General features: G+C 41.7%; 1 protein-coding gene across 1 annotated transcript in view; it reads right to left on the bottom strand.

The window, feature by feature from the left end:
- cps1 (carbamoyl-phosphate synthase 1, mitochondrial) overlaps positions 1-20,000 on the bottom strand; it is a 289,732-nt gene that overhangs the window by 41,850 nt on the left and 227,882 nt on the right. Inside the window, exon 34 of the mRNA XM_051930296.1 lies at positions 11,574-11,672. Within this exon, the coding sequence (XP_051786256.1) occupies positions 11,574-11,672 (99 nt within the window). The remainder of the gene's footprint in view (positions 1-11,573; positions 11,673-20,000) is intronic.

Here is a 20,000-nt window from a genome sequence, read left to right as displayed (position 1 = left end):
CTTAGTAAAAGACACATGGCAGCCTGCCTGGAGTTTGCCAAAAGGCACCTGAAGGACTCTCAGACCATGAGAAAGAAAATTCTCTGGTCTGATGAGACAAAGATTGAACTCTTTGGTGTGAATGCCAGGCGTCACGTTTGGAGGAAACCTGGCACCATCCCTACAGTGAAGCATGGTGATGGCAGCATCATGCTGTGGGGATGTTTTTCAGCGGCATGGACTGGGAGACTAGTCAGGATAAAGGGAAAGATGACTGCAGCAATGTACAGAGACATCCTGGATGAAAACCTGCTCCAGAGCGCTCTTGACCTCAGACTGGGGCGACGGTTCATCTTTCAGCAGGACAACGACCCTAAGCACACAGCCAAGATATCACAGGAGTGGCTTCAGGACAACTCTGTGAATGTCCTTGAGTGGCCCAGCCAGAGCCCAGACTTGAATCCGATTGAACATCTCTGGAGAGATCTTAAAATGGCTGTGCACCGACGCTTCCCATCCAACCTGATGGAGCTTGAGAGGTGCTGCAAAGAGGAATGGGCGAAATTGGCCAAGGATAGGTGTGCCAAGCTTGTGGCATCATATTTAACAAGACTTGAGGCTGGAATTGCTGCCAAAGGGGCATCGACAAAGTATTGAGCAAAGGCTGTGAATACTTCTGTACATGGGATTTCTCAGTTTTTAAATTTTTACTAAATTTGCAAAAACCTCAAGTAAACTTTTTTCACGTTGTCATTATGGGGTGTTGTGTGTAGAATTCTGAGGAAAAAAATGAATTTAATTCATTTTGGAATAAGGCTGTAACATAACAAAATGTGGACAAAGTGATGCGCTGTGAGTACTTTCTGGATGCTCTGTATATGTATATATTTACACACACACTCAGAGGTAGTAAGGATGTAGTCCATAGGAATGTTAGGACACCAGTCAGGTTGTCCAGTTTAACTCAAAAGACAAATTGAAAACAAAATAAAAGTGCAATGATGTCAAACAACAGAAACACAGGCTGGAGGCTTCTCTTATCTGTAAATGCTGCTTGGTTGAGCAGGTCTGACTTTGAGCAGGTTGAGGAGACCCTGGAGAGGTGGAGATCTGCTCTAGAGAGGACAGGAATGAAGGTCCGTTGGACCACCAAGACAGAATACATGTGTGTGAATGAGAGGGAGGTCAGTGGAATGGTGAAGATGAGGGGAGTAGAGTTGGCGAAGGTGGAGGAGTTTAAATACTTGGGATCAACAGTACAGAGTAATGGGGATTGTGGAAGAGAGGTGATGAAGAGACTGCAGGCAGGGTGGAGTGGGTGGAGAAGAGTGTCAGGAGTGATTTGTGACTGGCGTGTATCAGCAAGAGTGACAATGAAGGTCTACAGGACGGTAGTGAGACCAGCTATGTTATATGAGCTGGAGACGGTGGCACAGGAGACAGAGCTGGAGGTGGCAGAGTTAAAGTTGCTACAATTTGCATTGGGTGCGACGAGGATGGACAGGATTAGAAATGAGGACATTAGAGGGTCAGCTCAGGTGGGACGGTTTGTCACCTGACTCCCTAGCCCTCTGTGGTCTTGAACCCGTGTGTTTTATCCCTATAAGGCATACACAAAGCATTCACACGCACTCACTCTGTAACAGCAGATACACACAGGTTGCCGGTGGGCCGCGGTGAGTGATGTATGGCTGTTAAGTTCACTTTAATAAACACACCACAGACTCTTTTGACGTTCCCCCTTCTCTATATACTCAGTATGCACACATACAGTGGCCATCGACGCTTCAGACAGAATAATGCATGGACTGGACCGCAAGAAAACTCACAAAAGTTGATTTTGAAAGATTCTGCTAAAGAGAAAAGAGCAAATACTTAATGTTTTAAAATTTACAAATGGGCCTGGGGCTGTCATGGGCAGTCATCACTTTTCTTGGAGCTCTCGACGAGGGATTTGATGGCCAGTGTGAGGTTTAAACAACTGGACAGGCTTTAAAGTGTCTGATCGTGGAATTTTTCCCACTGTGGCATCAATTATTCATTTGAAAATGAATCATTCATTCTATTCCATTTACTTCAAATGCCACAGGAGGAGTGCACCGAATATACATTTTCAAACTCTTGTTTCAATTCCGCTTTCCCATTATTCGGGCCTCAAATTGCTACCCCGTTCTTATCTTGAATTTTGAATCGCTGCAATTTGTTGAGGGGTCTAAAAGATAACTACAAACGAAAATCTGTCCCTCAGGTTCATCCAGCCAGTGCCCGTATCTGCTATGTACAACTGAGGGTCAAGGGGCCAATCCCAGCAGCACCAGCCCTTGAGGAGGATGCCAGTGCAGAGCCGGGTGCTTTCACTCTGTCACCAGCAGGAAATCGGTCCTGAAAGAGAGAAATCACTTGGCCCTCATACAGAGGGGCTGGCAATGAACTCGGGGTCTCCAAGTCAGTAAGCAGTTGCTTAGCCAGTCGAAAGAAAATCCTCCTGATCAGGTGAGCAAGCGGGGGTCTGACTTCTACAACAACAGTGAGGGTGTCGTATAACATGGCAGGCGGTGTCCTCTGTCACACATTAAGCCAAGTCAGGGGTTCTCTTCTCTTTTTGTAATTTTTATGTGCATTTCAGATCAATCTATTACATATATATATATATATATATATGGAGGTGAAGGTCTGTGATACGGTTTGCATATTTGCTGCTGGAGATCCACAAAGGGAGAGAAAGAATCACATATCATATAGCACCTTTCACATCTATCTATCATATAATGCCTTTCATATCTATCTGTCTATCTATCTATAATATAGTGTCTTCCATCTATTAATCTATTTATTTATTGTGTCTTTTGTCTATCTATCTGTCTATCTGATAGTGCCTTTCTTTATATAGTTCCTTATCAAACCATTTATATATCAATTAATCTATCTATCTTATAGTGCCTTTCCTATCTATCCATCTATCATGTCTTTTGTCTATGTACTTGTCTATCTGATAGCACATTTCTTTATATAGTGCCTTACATATCTATCTATCTATCTCTTATCACGCATGTGCGTCAAAGGATCTCTTTATGTGTTCTTTCGAGGCATGTAATAACCCACCAGGCCAAGAGGGGGCGCTATCGCTAAGATTGTCTTCTTCACTCCCTGTAGCACTGAGAAACCACCTAGTGAGGGCAACTTGACTCTCGCCCTTCCCTTCTCCTGTCCATAAAAGTGCCGGATTATCAGAAGGAGGCATCATTTGCTACGTGGACGAACTGCTCCCCTTAAAGTGACCCAAGAGGATATTTTTGTTTCAACTTATTGGCCCAGAAAACCTGGGCAATTTGCAACAAGATGGGTTTTACTTTTTGTTTGCTTTTTATTTGTTTTAAATGAAGCGACCCAGTTGGCTCCCCAAATTTTGATATAGCAGTCTATCATTCCTGCGCCTGATAACACTATCGGTCTAAAATACTGTGCCTTTCCTATCCATCCATTTATCTGTCTGTTTATCTATCATGTCTTTTGTCTATCCACCTGTCTGATAGCTCCTTTCTTTACATAGTGCCTTTCAGATCTATGTGTCTATCTATTATATAGCACCTTTCAAATCTATCTATTACATAGCGCCTTTCAAATCTATCTATCTATCTATCTATCTATCTATCTATCTATCTATCTATCTATCTATCTATCTATCTATCTATCTATCTATCTGTTATATAGCACCTTTCAAATCTACCTATTACATAGATAGATAGATAGATAGATAGATAGATAGATAGATAGATAGATAGATAGATAGATAGATAGATAGTGCCTTTCATATCTATCTATCTATCTGGTAATAGCACCTTTCAAATCTATCTATTACATCCATCCATCCATTTTCCAACCCATTGAATCCGAACACAGGGTCACGGGGGTCTGCTGGAGCCAATCCCAGGGCACAAGGCAGGAACCAATCCCGGGCAGGGTGCCAACCCACCGCAGGACACACACAAACACACCCACACACCAAGCACACACTAGGGCCAATTTAGAATCGTCAATCCACCTAACCTGCATGTCTTTGGACTGTGGGAGGAAACCGGGGCGCCCGGAGGAAACCCACGCAGACACGGGGAGAACATGAAAACTCCACATAGGGAGGACGCGGGAAGCGAACCCGGGTCCCCAGGTCTCCCAACTGTGAGGCAGCAGCACTACCCACTGCGCCACCGTGCCGCCCTATCTATTACATAGCGCCTTTCAAATCTATCTATCTATTATATAGCACCTTTCAAATCTATCTATTACATAGCGCCTTTCAAATCTATCTATCTATCTGATATATAGCACCTTTCAAATCTACCTATTACATAGATAGATAGATAGATAGATAGATAGATAGATAGATAGATAGATAGATAGATAGATAGATAGATAGATAGATAGATAGATAGATTTGAAAGGCACTATATAATAGACAGATAGATTTGAAAGGCACTATGTAATAGATAGATTGAAAGGTGCTATATTACAGATAGATAGATAGATAGATAGATAGATAGATAGATAGATAGATAGATAGATAGATAGATAGATAGATAGATAGATAGATAGATAGATAGATAGATAGATAGATTTGAAAGGTGCTATATACCAGATAGATAGATAGATAGATAGATAGATAGATAGATAGATAGATAGATAGATAGATAGATAGATAGATAGATATGAAAGGCACTATATAATAGACAGATAGATTTGAAAGGCACTATGTAATAGATAGATTGAAAGGTGCTATATTACAGATAGATAGATAGATAGATAGATAGATAGATAGATAGATAGATAGATAGATAGATAGATAGATAGATAGATAGATAGATAGATAGATTTGAAAGGTGCTATATACCAGATAGATAGATAGATAGATAGATAGATAGATAGATAGATAGATAGATAGATAGATAGATAGATAGATAGATAGATAGATAGTGCCTTTCATATCTATCTATCTATCTGGTAATAGCACCTTTCAAATCTATCTATTACATCCATCCATCCATTTTCCAACCCATTGAATCCGAACACAGGGTCACGGGGGTCTGCTGGAGCCAATCCCAGGGCACAAGGCAGGAACCAATCCCGGGCAGGGTGCCAACCCACCGCAGGACACACACAAACACACCCACACACCAAGCACACACTAGGGCCAATTTAGAATCGTCAATCCACCTAACCTGCATGTCTTTGGACTGTGGGAGGAAACCGGGGCGCCCGGAGGAAACCCACGCAGACACGGGGAGAACATGAAAACTCCACATAGGGAGGACGCGGGAAGCGAACCCGGGTCCCCAGGTCTCCCAACTGTGAGGCAGCAGCACTACCCACTGCGCCACCGTGCCGCCCTATCTATTACATAGCGCCTTTCAAATCTATCTATCTATTATATAGCACCTTTCAAATCTATCTATTACATAGCGCCTTTCAAATCTATCTATCTATCTGATATATAGCACCTTTCAAATCTACCTATTACATAGATAGATAGATAGATAGATAGATAGATAGATAGATAGATAGATAGATAGATAGATAGATAGATAGATAGATTTGAAAGGCACTATATAATAGACAGATAGATTTGAAAGGCACTATGTAATAGATAGATTGAAAGGTGCTATATTACAGATAGATAGATAGATAGATAGATAGATAGATAGATAGATAGATAGATAGATAGATAGATAGATAGATAGATAGATAGATAGATAGATTTGAAAGGTGCTATATACCAGATAGATAGATAGATAGATAGATAGATAGATAGATAGATAGATAGATAGATAGATAGATAGATAGATATGAAAGGCACTATATAATAGACAGATAGATTTGAAAGGCACTATGTAATAGATAGATTGAAAGGTGCTATATTACAGATAGATAGATAGATAGATAGATAGATAGATAGATAGATAGATAGATAGATAGATAGATAGATAGATAGATTTGAAAGGTGCTATATACCAGATAGATAGATAGATAGATAGATAGATAGATAGATAGATAGATAGATAGATAGATAGATAGATAGATAGATAGATAGATATGAAAGGTGCTATATACCAGATAGATAGATAGATAGATAGATAGATAGATAGATAGATAGATAGATAGATAGATAGATAGATAGATAGATAGATTTGAAAGGTGCTATATACCAGATAGATAGATAGATAGATAGATAGATAGATAGATAGATAGATAGATAGATAGATAGATAGATAGATATGAAAGGCACTATATAATAGACAGATAGATTTGAAAGGCACTATGTAATAGATAGATTGAAAGGTGCTATATTACAGATAGATAGATAGATAGATAGATAGATAGATAGATAGATAGATAGATAGATAGATAGATAGATAGATTTGAAAGGTGCTATATACCAGATAGATAGATAGATAGATAGATAGATAGATAGATAGATAGATAGATAGATAGATAGATAGATAGATAGATAGATAGATAGATAGATAGATAGTGCCTTTCATATCTATCTATCTATCTGGTAATAGCACCTTTCAAATCTATCTATTACATCCATCCATCCATTTTCCAACCCATTGAATCCGAACACAGGGTCACGGGGGTCTGCTGGAGCCAATCCCAGGGCACAAGGCAGGAACCAATCCCGGGCAGGGTGCCAACCCACCGCAGGACACACACAAACACACCCACACACCAAGCACACACTAGGGCCAATTTAGAATCGTCAATCCACCTAACCTGCATGTCTTTGGACTGTGGGAGGAAACCGGGGCGCCCGGAGGAAACCCACGCAGACACGGGGAGAACATGAAAACTCCACATAGGGAGGACGCGGGAAGCGAACCCGGGTCCCCAGGTCTCCCAACTGTGAGGCAGCAGCACTACCCACTGCGCCACCGTGCCGCCCTATCTATTACATAGCGCCTTTCAAATCTATCTATCTATTATATAGCACCTTTCAAATCTATCTATTACATAGCGCCTTTCAAATCTATCTATCTATCTGATATATAGCACCTTTCAAATCTACCTATTACATAGATAGATAGATAGATAGATAGATAGATAGATAGATAGATAGATAGATAGATAGATAGATAGATAGATAGATAGATTTGAAAGGCACTATATAATAGACAGATAGATTTGAAAGGCACTATGTAATAGATAGATTGAAAGGTGCTATATTACAGATAGATAGATAGATAGATAGATAGATAGATAGATAGATAGATAGATAGATAGATAGATAGATAGATAGATAGATAGATAGATAGATAGATAGATAGATTTGAAAGGTGCTATATACCAGATAGATAGATAGATAGATAGATAGATAGATAGATAGATAGATAGATAGATAGATAGATAGATAGATAGATAGATATGAAAGGCACTATATAATAGACAGATAGATTTGAAAGGCACTATGTAATAGATAGATTGAAAGGTGCTATATTACAGATAGATAGATAGATAGATAGATAGATAGATAGATAGATAGATAGATAGATAGATAGATAGATAGATAGATAGATAGATAGATAGATAGATAGATTTGAAAGGTGCTATATACCAGATAGATAGATAGATAGATAGATAGATAGATAGATAGATAGATAGATAGATAGATAGATAGATAGATAGATTTGAAAGGTGCTATATACCAGATAGATAGATAGATAGATAGATAGATAGATAGATAGATAGATAGATAGATAGATAGATAGATAGATAGATAGATATGAAAGGCACTATATAATAGACAGATAGATTTGAAAGGCACTATGTAATAGATAGATTGAAAGGTGCTATATTACAGATAGATAGATAGATAGATAGATAGATAGATAGATAGATAGATAGATAGATAGATAGATAGATAGATAGATAGATTTGAAAGGTGCTATATACCAGATAGATAGATAGATAGATAGATAGATAGATAGATAGATAGATAGATAGATAGATAGATAGATAGATAGATAGATAGATAGATAGATAGATAGATAGTGCCTTTCATATCTATCTATCTATCTGGTAATAGCACCTTTCAAATCTATCTATTACATCCATCCATCCATTTTCCAACCCATTGAATCCGAACACAGGGTCACGGGGGTCTGCTGGAGCCAATCCCAGGGCACAAGGCAGGAACCAATCCCGGGCAGGGTGCCAACCCACCGCAGGACACACACAAACACACCCACACACCAAGCACACACTAGGGCCAATTTAGAATCGTCAATCCACCTAACCTGCATGTCTTTGGACTGTGGGAGGAAACCGGGGCGCCCGGAGGAAACCCACGCAGACACGGGGGAGAACATGAAAACTCCACATAGGGAGGACGCGGGAAGCGAACCCGGGTCCCCAGGTCTCCCAACTGTGAGGCAGCAGCACTACCCACTGCGCCACCGTGCCGCCCTATCTATTACATAGCGCCTTTCAAATCTATCTATCTATTATATAGCACCTTTCAAATCTATCTATTACATAGCGCCTTTCAAATCTATCTATCTATCTGATATATAGCACCTTTCAAATCTACCTATTACATAGATAGATAGATAGATAGATAGATAGATAGATAGATAGATAGATAGATAGATAGATAGATAGATAGATAGATAGATTTGAAAGGCACTATATAATAGACAGATAGATTTGAAAGGCACTATGTAATAGATAGATTGAAAGGTGCTATATTACAGATAGATAGATAGATAGATAGATAGATAGATAGATAGATAGATAGATAGATAGATAGATAGATAGATAGATAGATAGATAGATAGATTTGAAAGGTGCTATATACCAGATAGATAGATAGATAGATAGATAGATAGATAGATAGATAGATAGATAGATAGATAGATAGATAGATAGATAGATAGATATGAAAGGCACTATATAATAGACAGATAGATTTGAAAGGCACTATGTAATAGATAGATTGAAAGGTGCTATATTACAGATAGATAGATAGATAGATAGATAGATAGATAGATAGATAGATAGATAGATAGATAGATAGATTTGAAAGGTGCTATATACCAGATAGATAGATAGATAGATAGATAGATAGATAGATAGATAGATAGATAGATAGATAGATAGATAGATAGATAGATAGATAGATTTGAAAGGTGCTATATACCAGATAGATAGATAGATAGATAGATAGATAGATAGATAGATAGATAGATAGATAGATAGATAGATAGATAGATATGAAAGGCACTATATAATAGACAGATAGATTTGAAAGGCACTATGTAATAGATAGATTGAAAGGTGCTATATTACAGATAGATAGATAGATAGATAGATAGATAGATAGATAGATAGATAGATAGATAGATAGATAGATAGATAGATTTGAAAGGTGCTATATACCAGATAGATAGATAGATAGATAGATAGATAGATAGATAGATAGATAGATAGATAGATAGATAGATAGATAGATAGATAGATAGATTTGAAAGGTGCTATATACCAGATAGATAGATAGATAGATAGATAGATAGATAGATAGATAGATAGATAGATAGATAGATAGATAGATAGATAGATAGATAGATAGATATGAAAGGCACTATATAATAGACAGATAGATTTGAAAGGCACTATGTAATAGATAGATTGAAAGGTGCTATATTACAGATAGATAGATAGATAGATAGATAGATAGATAGATAGATAGATAGATAGATAGATAGATAGATAGATAGATAGATAGATAGATAGATTTGAAAGGTGCTATATACCAGATAGATAGATAGATAGATAGATAGATAGATAGATAGATAGATAGATAGATAGATAGATAGATAGATAGATAGATAGATTTGAAAGGTGCTATATACCAGATAGATAGATAGATAGATAGATAGATAGATAGATAGATAGATAGATAGATAGATAGATAGATAGATAGATAGATAGATAGATAGATAGATAGATAGATAGATTTGAAAGGTGCTATATACCAGATAGATAGATAGATAGATAGATAGATAGATAGATAGATAGATAGATAGATAGATAGATAGATAGATAGATAGATTTGAAAGGTGCTATATACCAGATAGATAGATAGATAGATAGATAGATAGATAGATAGATAGATAGATAGATAGATAGATAGATAGATAGATAGATAGATTTGAAAGGTGCTATATAACAGATAGATAGATAGATAGATAGATAGATAGATAGATAGATAGATAGATAGATAGATAGATAGATAGATAGATAGATAGATTTGAAAGGTGCTATATACCAGATAGATAGATAGATAGATAGATAGATAGATAGATAGATAGATAGATAGATAGATAGATAGATAGATAGATTTGAAAGGTGCTATATACCAGATAGATAGATAGATAGATAGATAGATAGATAGATAGATAGATAGATAGATAGATAGATAGATAGATAGATAGATAGATAGATAGATAGATAGATAGATAGATAGATAGATAGATAGATAGATAGATCGATCTATCTATCTATCTATCTATCTATCTATCTATCTATCTATCTATCTATCTATCTATCTGGTATATAGCACCTTTCAAATCTATCTATCTATCTATCTATCTATCTATCTATCTATCTATCTATCTATCTATCTATCTATCTATCTATCTATCTGTAATATAGCACCTTTCAATCTATCTATTACATAGTGCCTTTCAAATCTATCTGTCTATTATATAGTGCCTTTCATATCTATCTATCTATCTATCTATCTATCTATCTATCTATCTATCTATCTATCTATCTATCTATCTATCTATCTATCTATCTATCTATCTATCTATCTATCTATCTATCTGGTATATAGCACCTTTCAATCTATCTATCTATCTATCTATCTATCTATCTATCTATCTATCTATCTATCTATCTATCTATCTATCTATCTATCTATCTATCTATCTATCTATCTATCTATCTATCTATCTATCTATCTATCTATCTGTTATATAGCACCTTTCAAATCTATCTATTACATAGTGCCTTTCAAATCTGTCCATCTATTTGTTATATAGCGCCTCTCAAATCTATCTGTCTATCCATTGATCCAACCACACTAACAGAGATTATACAGCACAGCAGCTTGCCCACTCTGTGCAGGTCTGTCCCAAATTGGCATCAGTGCCTCGATTATATCGAGAGGTCAATCTCAAGATGATGGGATTACAGCAGTAAGGTGTTCCCACTATAATTGGCACCCCTGAAATCTTGTCTGTTTCCAAGGCTTAGGCACAAAGGGAGGCCACTGAATGGCTTGTCTGCAACCCGTCTTGTATCAGAGAGTAAAAGCCCAAGACCCTTTTGGGTAATAAATATGTCTATGCCAGGGTCAGTTTAGCAGGGTGCCATTAGCAACCATTCAACAATCAATACAGTGAAAGAAGCCATTTAAAATAACAATGCAAAATATTGCAAGTGGAGCAGACCTTTAGGACAATATACTGTATATTCAAGTGTACATCACAGACACACAGCCACGTATAGAGCGACCTTTTTGGATTGATCTTGCCTACCTGAATTCCAATTAGAATTCCCTTCTGAGGGAGTTTAAAGCCAGTTGACAGCATCGCCTTCAGAAATGCAGAATAAATATTAGTCCCAAAGCAGGCGACCTGAAAATAAGCAGAGTTGTTTATTGCAAAGATGCCCTCTTTAGTGGCCATCTGGATGGCGGCAGCCTTATAGTTAGCAAGAGAAGAGAAAGAGCAAAGAGGCCTTGCTTTGCACAAACCCAGACATACACAACCACACACACACACTTCCTTTGTTAGAACAACACATCAGACATAGCGATCTTCTCATAAGCATAAAGCTTATTGATCTATATATTAATTTATTTATTGTTTTCATGAACCTGACAGTCACCGAGACTCTCTGCCCTCCATTCTCTAAGTTTTGTGTTCTGTAACCGACTTGTGGTGATTCATTTAGATGCAGACGGCTCCTGCTACCTCACATGCTCTACAAGGTCCTAGTGAAAGACGCCACATAGAATAAAATATGAGACAGGATTTGAGCGTTGGTGTGTTATGTGAGAACACTACACTACAGAACGTCAGAACATTTTAGATGGCCAGTCCCATCCACTTAACTCCTCCATAATAACATCACGTTGAGTTTCGAAGGCCCCTAAAAGTCCTACTGCCCACCGCACTACTTGGTCACTCATTCCACGTGTCTGTGGCTTGCCATGTGAAGAAAAACTTTGTACCATTTCTGCTAAATTTCCAATTCACAAGTTTCCAGCAGTGTCCCCATGTTCTTGTTTATCTCATTTTAAGGTTGCCGTCTTAATCCACTCAACTAATTCCCGTCATAATTTTGAACACTACAGTGTTCTCCTCTTCATCTCCATTTGCTTAAGCTCCAAGGTTCAGCTCCTTTAATTCTTATAACTCCTACCCTGAGGTCCTGAATGAGCCTCTTCTCCGCAATGCTATGTGTGTTCTGTACCTCAGAGAACACAACTGCACACAGGACTCCAGGTGTGGGCCCATTGCTGAAGCCGGACCCCTTTTGACTTGTTGTGCGCACATCGTGCCATGTCGTCCGACACTCTCTTAGCCGCCTCAGTCGCTTCTCTCTGCTGTCTGGATGTACAGCAGACAGTGTTGAGTCCACCGTGACTCTCAGCTCCTTTTCATAGGGGGTACTTTTAAGTTTCAGACCTCCCATCGCATATCCGAATCTAACATTTCTACTTCCTATAGCCAGGTCACATCTGACGACTTTTCCAACGATTTTCAATCATTTTAGTGGGCCAGTGGTGTACCCTCGTGAAGTCATCATTGATCACACAAACCACTCCACCACGTTAAGGCGCTGACTCATGGAGGGCTTCCTGCTGTGGCGGTGCGTTTAAACACGAGAGATCAGACAGACGAGCTCCTCTTTTGTTCATGACGTCCAAAAACACCCGAGTTATTCTTTGTCATTCTAGGCTTTTTTTTCGGAATGAGCATGCATTTGTTGTCAGCTATCGTGCACACAACAAGCCCACCTCTACGACTTAAAGGCATAATCAAACCGGTTTGATTGGTGACACAGTCTGGTGACAAGATCAGCAACTTCAGACGGCATGTGTGACGTGCCCTAAAGCTAGAAGATGCGTAATGTGACATCGCCTTGACTTGTAGTTACGTTTGATTTCATCTCCCACAACTCTGGCCAAGCCTTCTTCTCTCCGGGCATTTCAGACTACAGTCGTGGCCAGAGGTTTGGAGAATGAAACGTCACGTATCCAAATCTAACGTTTCTATTTCAAGAAGATACGAACACATAACTCCAGTTCTTAAATCCTTACACTGGCTCCCGGTTAAGTTTAGGGTAGATTTCAAAATCCTTCTTTTAACATATAAAGCATTAAATGGCCGAGGTCCGGCTTACTTGTCTGAACTTATCATGACTTACAAACCTGAGCGCACATTAAGATCTCAAGATGCTGGTCTGCTTATGGTTCCAAGGATTAATAAAATAACAGTGGGAGGTCGAGCTTTTAGTTACAGGGCCCCTAAACTGTGGAATGGTCTGCCTGCTACTATAAGAGATGCCCCTTCGGTCTCAGCTTTTAAATCCCGGCTGAAGACTCACAACTTCAGTTTAGCACACCCTGACTAGAGCTGCTGATTAACTGTACAGACTGCATCTCTGTTGTTAGTCATTAGCACTAAAACAGAAGTAACATGATAGTTAGAATTGGATACTAACCCTCACCTATTCTGTTTCTCTTCTCGGTACTCAAATGTGGCACTTGGTGCCACGGCCCACCTGCCAAGTTGTTTTGCCTGCCTAAGTTAAAGTCATCCCTGATGGAGGATCGCAGGAATCGTGAGAAAGAGGGGTCCTGTCATCGGATTGGCTGGCCCAGCGATGTTTCAGCCGTGGAATGGCCAAATGGGGGAGGCAGCTTGATGGATGAGGTCTCCAGGAGTCTAAAATTATCCAAATCTTATTATGTGATATCATCTACTGTTAAATTCTGCTCCGTACTTCTAAAAAATTTTAATTTTTTATTTTTTATTGAGTATTTGTTCTGTTCTGTGTATTGTGTTGTATTGACCTTCTTTTGACACCCACTGCACGCCCAACCTACCTGGAAAGGGGTCTCTCTCTGAACTGCCTTTCCCAAGGTTTCTTCCATTTTTCCTTACTAGGTTTTTTTGGGAGTTTTTCCTTGTCTTCTTAGAGAGTCAAGGCTGGGGGGCTGTCAAGAGGCAGGGCCTGTTAAAGCCCATTGTGGCACTTCCTGTGTGATTTTGGGCTATACAAAAATAAACTGTATTGTATTGTATTGTATTTAATAAGGCCAGGTCACATCTGACAACTTTTCCAGCGATTTTCAGTCGTAACCTTCACTAACGTTTTGTCACTTTAGCAGGCCAGTGGTGTACTCTTGTGAAGTCCAGTAACGCACAGTGGTGGCCAAAAGTGTTGAGAATGACCCAAGTGTTGGTTTTCACAAAGTGTGCTGCTTCAGTGTGTGGTGTAGCGGGTCCACAGCTCACGTCAACAGGGCCACTTTTTAAATAAATAATCGCCGCGGCTTAGAGAGGGGGCGTGGTAGTGTGGCGGAAACAGTATCTGGGGGAGTTCGTGATACAGGCGGTCCTCGCTGAAGTGCACAGATGAGGAGTCATCCGCATCTGTAATTGGTGGCAGGAGCTGCTAATTGCCACACCTGATCCACATCACCATAATAAATAGAAGCGCGAGGCGGCTAGGCTAGGGGGAAGGAAGAAAAAGAAAAGGAAAAGTGAAGGGAGGTTGCAGGAGAAGAAGGCTGGAAGCGGGGAGAGGAAAGTCAGTGCAAGAGAGTGAGGCTTGCGGGCGGCTGAGCAGTGAGCCCTAGTGGGGTGTTTGGCCGACACCTAGGCCAGTCGGTGGTGGTCGCTCCTGCTGAGCGTGTAGTTGAGGAAGAAGGATGGCTCGCCATGGAAGACAGCGGGAGTCGGGAGGCTTGGGAGGTGGATGCCCCAGCATGAGCGTCCTGGTCGCTGGGGAACCCAAGTCTCGGTCTGGGGAGAGCAGAACCAAAGCCAGGGATCGGGAAGCCTCCAGACCAGCAGGCAGAGCAGGTCAGCTGCAGCTAGGGCGACTCCCCTGGTGAATTGCCAGGATGGGAGAAGCAGGGGAGTCACAAGTTGCCAGAAGAAGAAGGCACCAGGCTTTATTTTTAAAAAGACAGCTTCCAGCCATTGTTTTAACCTCGTTTTAAAAAAGGATCCATCCATCCATCCATCCTCTTCCACTTATCCGAGGTCGGGTCGCAGGGGAAGCAGCTTGAGCAGAGATGCCCAGACTTCCCTCGCCCCGGCCACTTCTTCTAGCTCTTCCGGGGGAATCCCAAGGCGTTTCCAGGCCAGCCGGGAGACATAGTCCCTCCAGCGTGTCCTGGGTCTTCCCCGGGGCCTCCTCCCGGTTGGACGTGCCCGGAACACCTCACCAGGGAGGCGTCCAGGAGTCATCCTGATCAGATGCCCGAGCCACCTCATCTGACTCCTCTCGATGCGGAGGAGCTCCTCCGCATTAAAAAAGGATTTTTTCTATTTATTGGATTTTAACCTTCACTAGTTCACTTGAGGCGGCACGGTGGCGCAGTGGGTAGCGCTGCTGCCTCACAGTAAGGAGACCCGGGTTCGCTTCCCAGGTCCTTCCTGCGTGGAGTTTGCATGTTCTCCCTGTGTCTGCGTGGGTTTCCTCCGGGCGCTCCGGTTTCCTCCCACAGTCCAAAGACATGAAGGTTAGGTGGATTGGCGATTCTAAATTGGCCCTAGTGTGTGCTTGGTGTGTGTTTGTGTGTGTCCTGCGGTTGTTTGGCACCTTGCCCGGGATTGGTTCCTGCCTTGTGCCCTGTGTTGGCTGGGATTGGCTCCAGCAGACCCCCGTGACCCTGTGTTCGGATTCAGCGGGTTGGAAAATGGATGGATGGATGGATGGATGGATTTTAACCTTCACTAGTTCACTTGTGGCAGCACGGTGGGCAGTGGGTAGCGCTGCTGCCTCACAGTAAGGAGACCCGGGTTCGCTTCCCGGGTCCTCCCTGCGTGGAGTTTGCATGTTCTCCCCGTGTCTGCGTAGGTTTCCTCCCACAGTCCAAAGACATGCCGGTTAGGTGTGTTGGTGATCCTAAATTGTCCCGTGTGGGCTGGCGCCCTGCCCGGGGTTTGTTTCCTGCCTTGCACCTGGTGTTGGCTCCAGCAGACCCCTGTGACCCGTTAGTTAGGATGTAGCAGGTTGGATAATGGATGGATGGATAGTTCACTTGTTTTATTGGATTATTTATTTAAAGATTCTTGAGATGCACTGCACTATTTATTTGAAATCTTTGATTGTTGTTGTTTTAATAAAAGCACTTGGTATTATTTTTGGACCATCCCCTTGCTTTGTTGTATCTCACTGTCTAGCTCATCGGTGACTTTACCGATGGTGTCGGGTTCAAGGGCCTCCAGAAGCAAGATGGGAACATGGAGTGGAACCCACATCGTCATACAGTGTTTTTAGATCATTTTGTCAGATGTTTCTATGGTGTACTGAAGTAGAATTACAAGCATTTCAGAAGTTTCAAAGGCTTTTATTGACAACCAGCTGTCCCCCGCGGCTCCAGCACATGTAGTAGTGAAACAGGACAGTGAGGAGGGCACCACCCGGCTCCACACTCCAGATGTCACGCTTAACTCTCCCCTCGGCCCACAGCCTCTGTCTCGGATTAGCGAGAATATATCGCTCCAGCAAGCGAACTGTGATACTTAGTGCAATGAGAGAAGTCGCAAAATCAACCCGGAATGTTCAAGAAAATTCTAGAAAAAAACCCGATGTAAATCCGTTAAGTAGTTCTCTCGTTCGCCAGCTAAGCGGAGGTCAGGTACGTCCTGAGGCTGGCGCGTGAGTGAGGAAGGCCGCTCCCGTCGGCCTGCTGCGTGACTCTTGGATTCGTGCAAATAAATCGGTGGATACTTAGCGTGATGAGAGAAGTCGCAAAATCAAACAGAACGTTCAAGAAAATTCTAGAAAAAAACCCAATCTAAATCCGTTAAGTAGTTCTCTCGTGAAAAGTGGACAGACAGACAGATGATATATATATATATATATATATATATATATGGAGATTACAAGAAGTTTATGCACAGAGTCCATATTTGCAGTGTTGGCCCTTCTTTCTGTTTCAAGTCCTCTGCAATTTGCCCTGGCAGGCTAGCAATCAACGTCTGGACCCAATCCTGACTGATGGCAGCTGCCCATTCTTGCATAATCAATGCTTGGGGTTTGTCAGAATTGGTGGGTTTTTCTTTGTCCACCCGCCTCTTGAGGATTCACCACAAGTTTTCAATGGGGAGTTTCCTGGCCATGGACCCCAAATTTCGATGTTTTGTTCTCCGAGCCACTTAGTTCTCACTTTTGCCTTATGGCCTGATGCTCCATCATGTTGGTCACCAAACTGTTCATGGATGGTTTGGAAAAGTTGTTCTCATAGGATGTTTTGGTCCCATTCTTTATTCATGGCTCAGGATCAGGGGGCACCACCAGTGCAGAGCTTGCTCAGGAATGGCAGCAGGCAGGTGGGAGTGAGGCGAAGACTTTTGGAGGATGATGGCCTGGTGGGTGTCAGGAAGGGCAGCAAAGAAGTCAAGAAAAACATCAGGGACAGACTGATTTTCTGCAAAAGGGACAGGGATTGGACTGCTGGGGTGAAGTCATCTTCTCTGATGAATGCCCTTTCTGATTGTTTGGGGCATCCTTAAGAAAATAAAGGTGAGCAGCACTACCATCAGTCCTGTGTCATACCAACATTAAAGCATCCTGAGATTATTCATGTCACGTGGGTTTGCTTCTCAGCCAAGGTATTGGGCTCACTCACAATTGTGAGCCATGAATAAAGAATGGTACCAAAACATCCTCCGAGAGCAACTTCTCCAAACCATCCAAGAACAGTTTGGTGACCAACATGATGGAGCACTGGGCGATAAGGCAAAAATGAGAACTTTGTGGCTCGGGGAACAAAACATCAAAATTTGAGGTCCATGGCCAGGAAACTCCCCAGACCTTAATCCCATTGAGAGGCGGGTGGACAAACAAAAACCCACCAATTCTAACAAACTCCAAGCATTGATGATGCAAGAATGGGTGGGTGCCATCAGTCAGGATTGGGCCCAGAAGTTGATTGACAGCCTGCCAGGGTGAATTGCAGAGGTCTTGAAAAAGAAAGAATGGTTAACACTGTAAATACAGGATGGACTCGTTGCATAAACTTCATGTCAGTGTCAATAAAAGCCTTTGAAACTTCTGAAATGCTTGTAATCCTACTTCAGTGCACCATAGAAACATCTGACAAAAAGATCTAAAAACACTGAAGCAGCAAACTTTGTGAAAACCAACACTTGGGTCATTCTCAACACTTTTGGCCACCACTGTGCGTTACTGGACTTCACAAGGGTACACCACTGGCCTGCTAAAGTGACAATACCTTAGTGAAGGTTATGACTGAAAATCGCTGGAAAAGTCGTCAGATGTGACCTGGCCTTAGGAAATAGAAACGTTAGATTTGGATACGTGACGTTTCATTCTCCAAACCTCTGGCCACGACTGTAGTCTGAAATGCCCAGAGAGAAGAAGGCTTGGCCAGAGTTGTGGGAGATGAAATCAAATATAACTACAAGTCAAGGCGATGTCACATTACGCATCTTCTAGCTTTAGGGCACGTCACACATGCCGCCTGAAGTTGCTGATCTTGTCACCAGACTGTGTCACCAATCAAACCGGTTTGATTTTGTCTTTAGTCGTAGAGGTGGGCTTGGTGTGTGCACGAGAGCTGACAACCAATGCACGCTCATCCCGAAAAAAAAGCCTAGAATGACAAAGAATAACTCGGGTGTTTTTGGACGTCACAAACAGAAGAGGAGCTCGTCTGTCTGATCTCTCGTGTTTGAATGCACCGCCACAGCAGGAAGCCCTCCATGAGTCAGCGCCTTAACGTGGCGGAGTGGTTTGTGTGATAAATGATCCCCTGAGTGATGTTGTCATTTGTTGGGTACTCCTGGTGAGGCCACCCATGGTGGCAAGGTCAGAGATGAGGTCCTGACTAAGTCAGACTTAACCGCCCCCCTGAGGGCCCATCCAACAATAACTGAAGATAGACAATAATTGAAGGAGACCATCACAACAACGGACCCTTCAACAAGAGGAGAAGAGAATAGCAAGACACCACCGTCAAAACCAACCCACTGCACCTGGGGAGCAATTCTCTTGCCCATCGTGCCATCCCATAGGGGGTCTGCCTTTCCCAAACTGGCCTGCTCTCCCATCGAGGGGGGGGGGGGGGTGATGGAGATGGACAAATCGGTGGACGGCGTCTCATCGACAGCCATAACAGAATGAAGAAATAAGAAATAACAAAAAAAAAAGAAGTGACAAGACTGTGGCTGAACTTGCTGTACCTGTTGACCCTTCGTACAGCACTCGCTACGTCAGACAGCACGCTATTGGCTGCCAGAAAAAGAAAAAAAAGGGCCTGGAAAGTCAGCATGCCTGCCAATTTCTTCAGTCGGGTAGATCGACACCGGTCCTACGACAAGATCAGCAACTTCAAACAGCAAGACTGACGTACCCTTAGACCACAAGTCACGTGATGTCACATGGTCTTTACATTGAGTTCCATTAAATTTCATCGGCCACAAATCTGCCCAAACCTGTCTGCTGTCCAAGTCCCTCTGTGATGGTTCAATCAGTTTCACATTATCTGCTAATCCACCTACCTTGGTATCATCTGCAAACTTCACCAGCTGTTAAATATCAGAAATAGCAGCGGCCTCAGCACTGCCCCCTGAGGGTCACCACTCTTAATGTCCCCCAATCCTGATAAGGATCAGCCTCTGCTTCCTGTGTTGGAGCCAGTTCTGCACCCACCTTCACTTCCCACCCTGACCGAGGTGGACGGACAGAAGCAC

The sequence above is a fragment of the Erpetoichthys calabaricus genome, chromosome 8 (genome assembly GCF_900747795.2).
Source record: "Erpetoichthys calabaricus chromosome 8, fErpCal1.3, whole genome shotgun sequence".
NCBI classification, from domain to species: Eukaryota; Metazoa; Chordata; class Cladistia; order Polypteriformes; family Polypteridae; genus Erpetoichthys; species Erpetoichthys calabaricus.
Note: the sequence above shows the minus strand (reverse complement) of the source record. Positions and strands in the feature narration are given on the sequence as shown.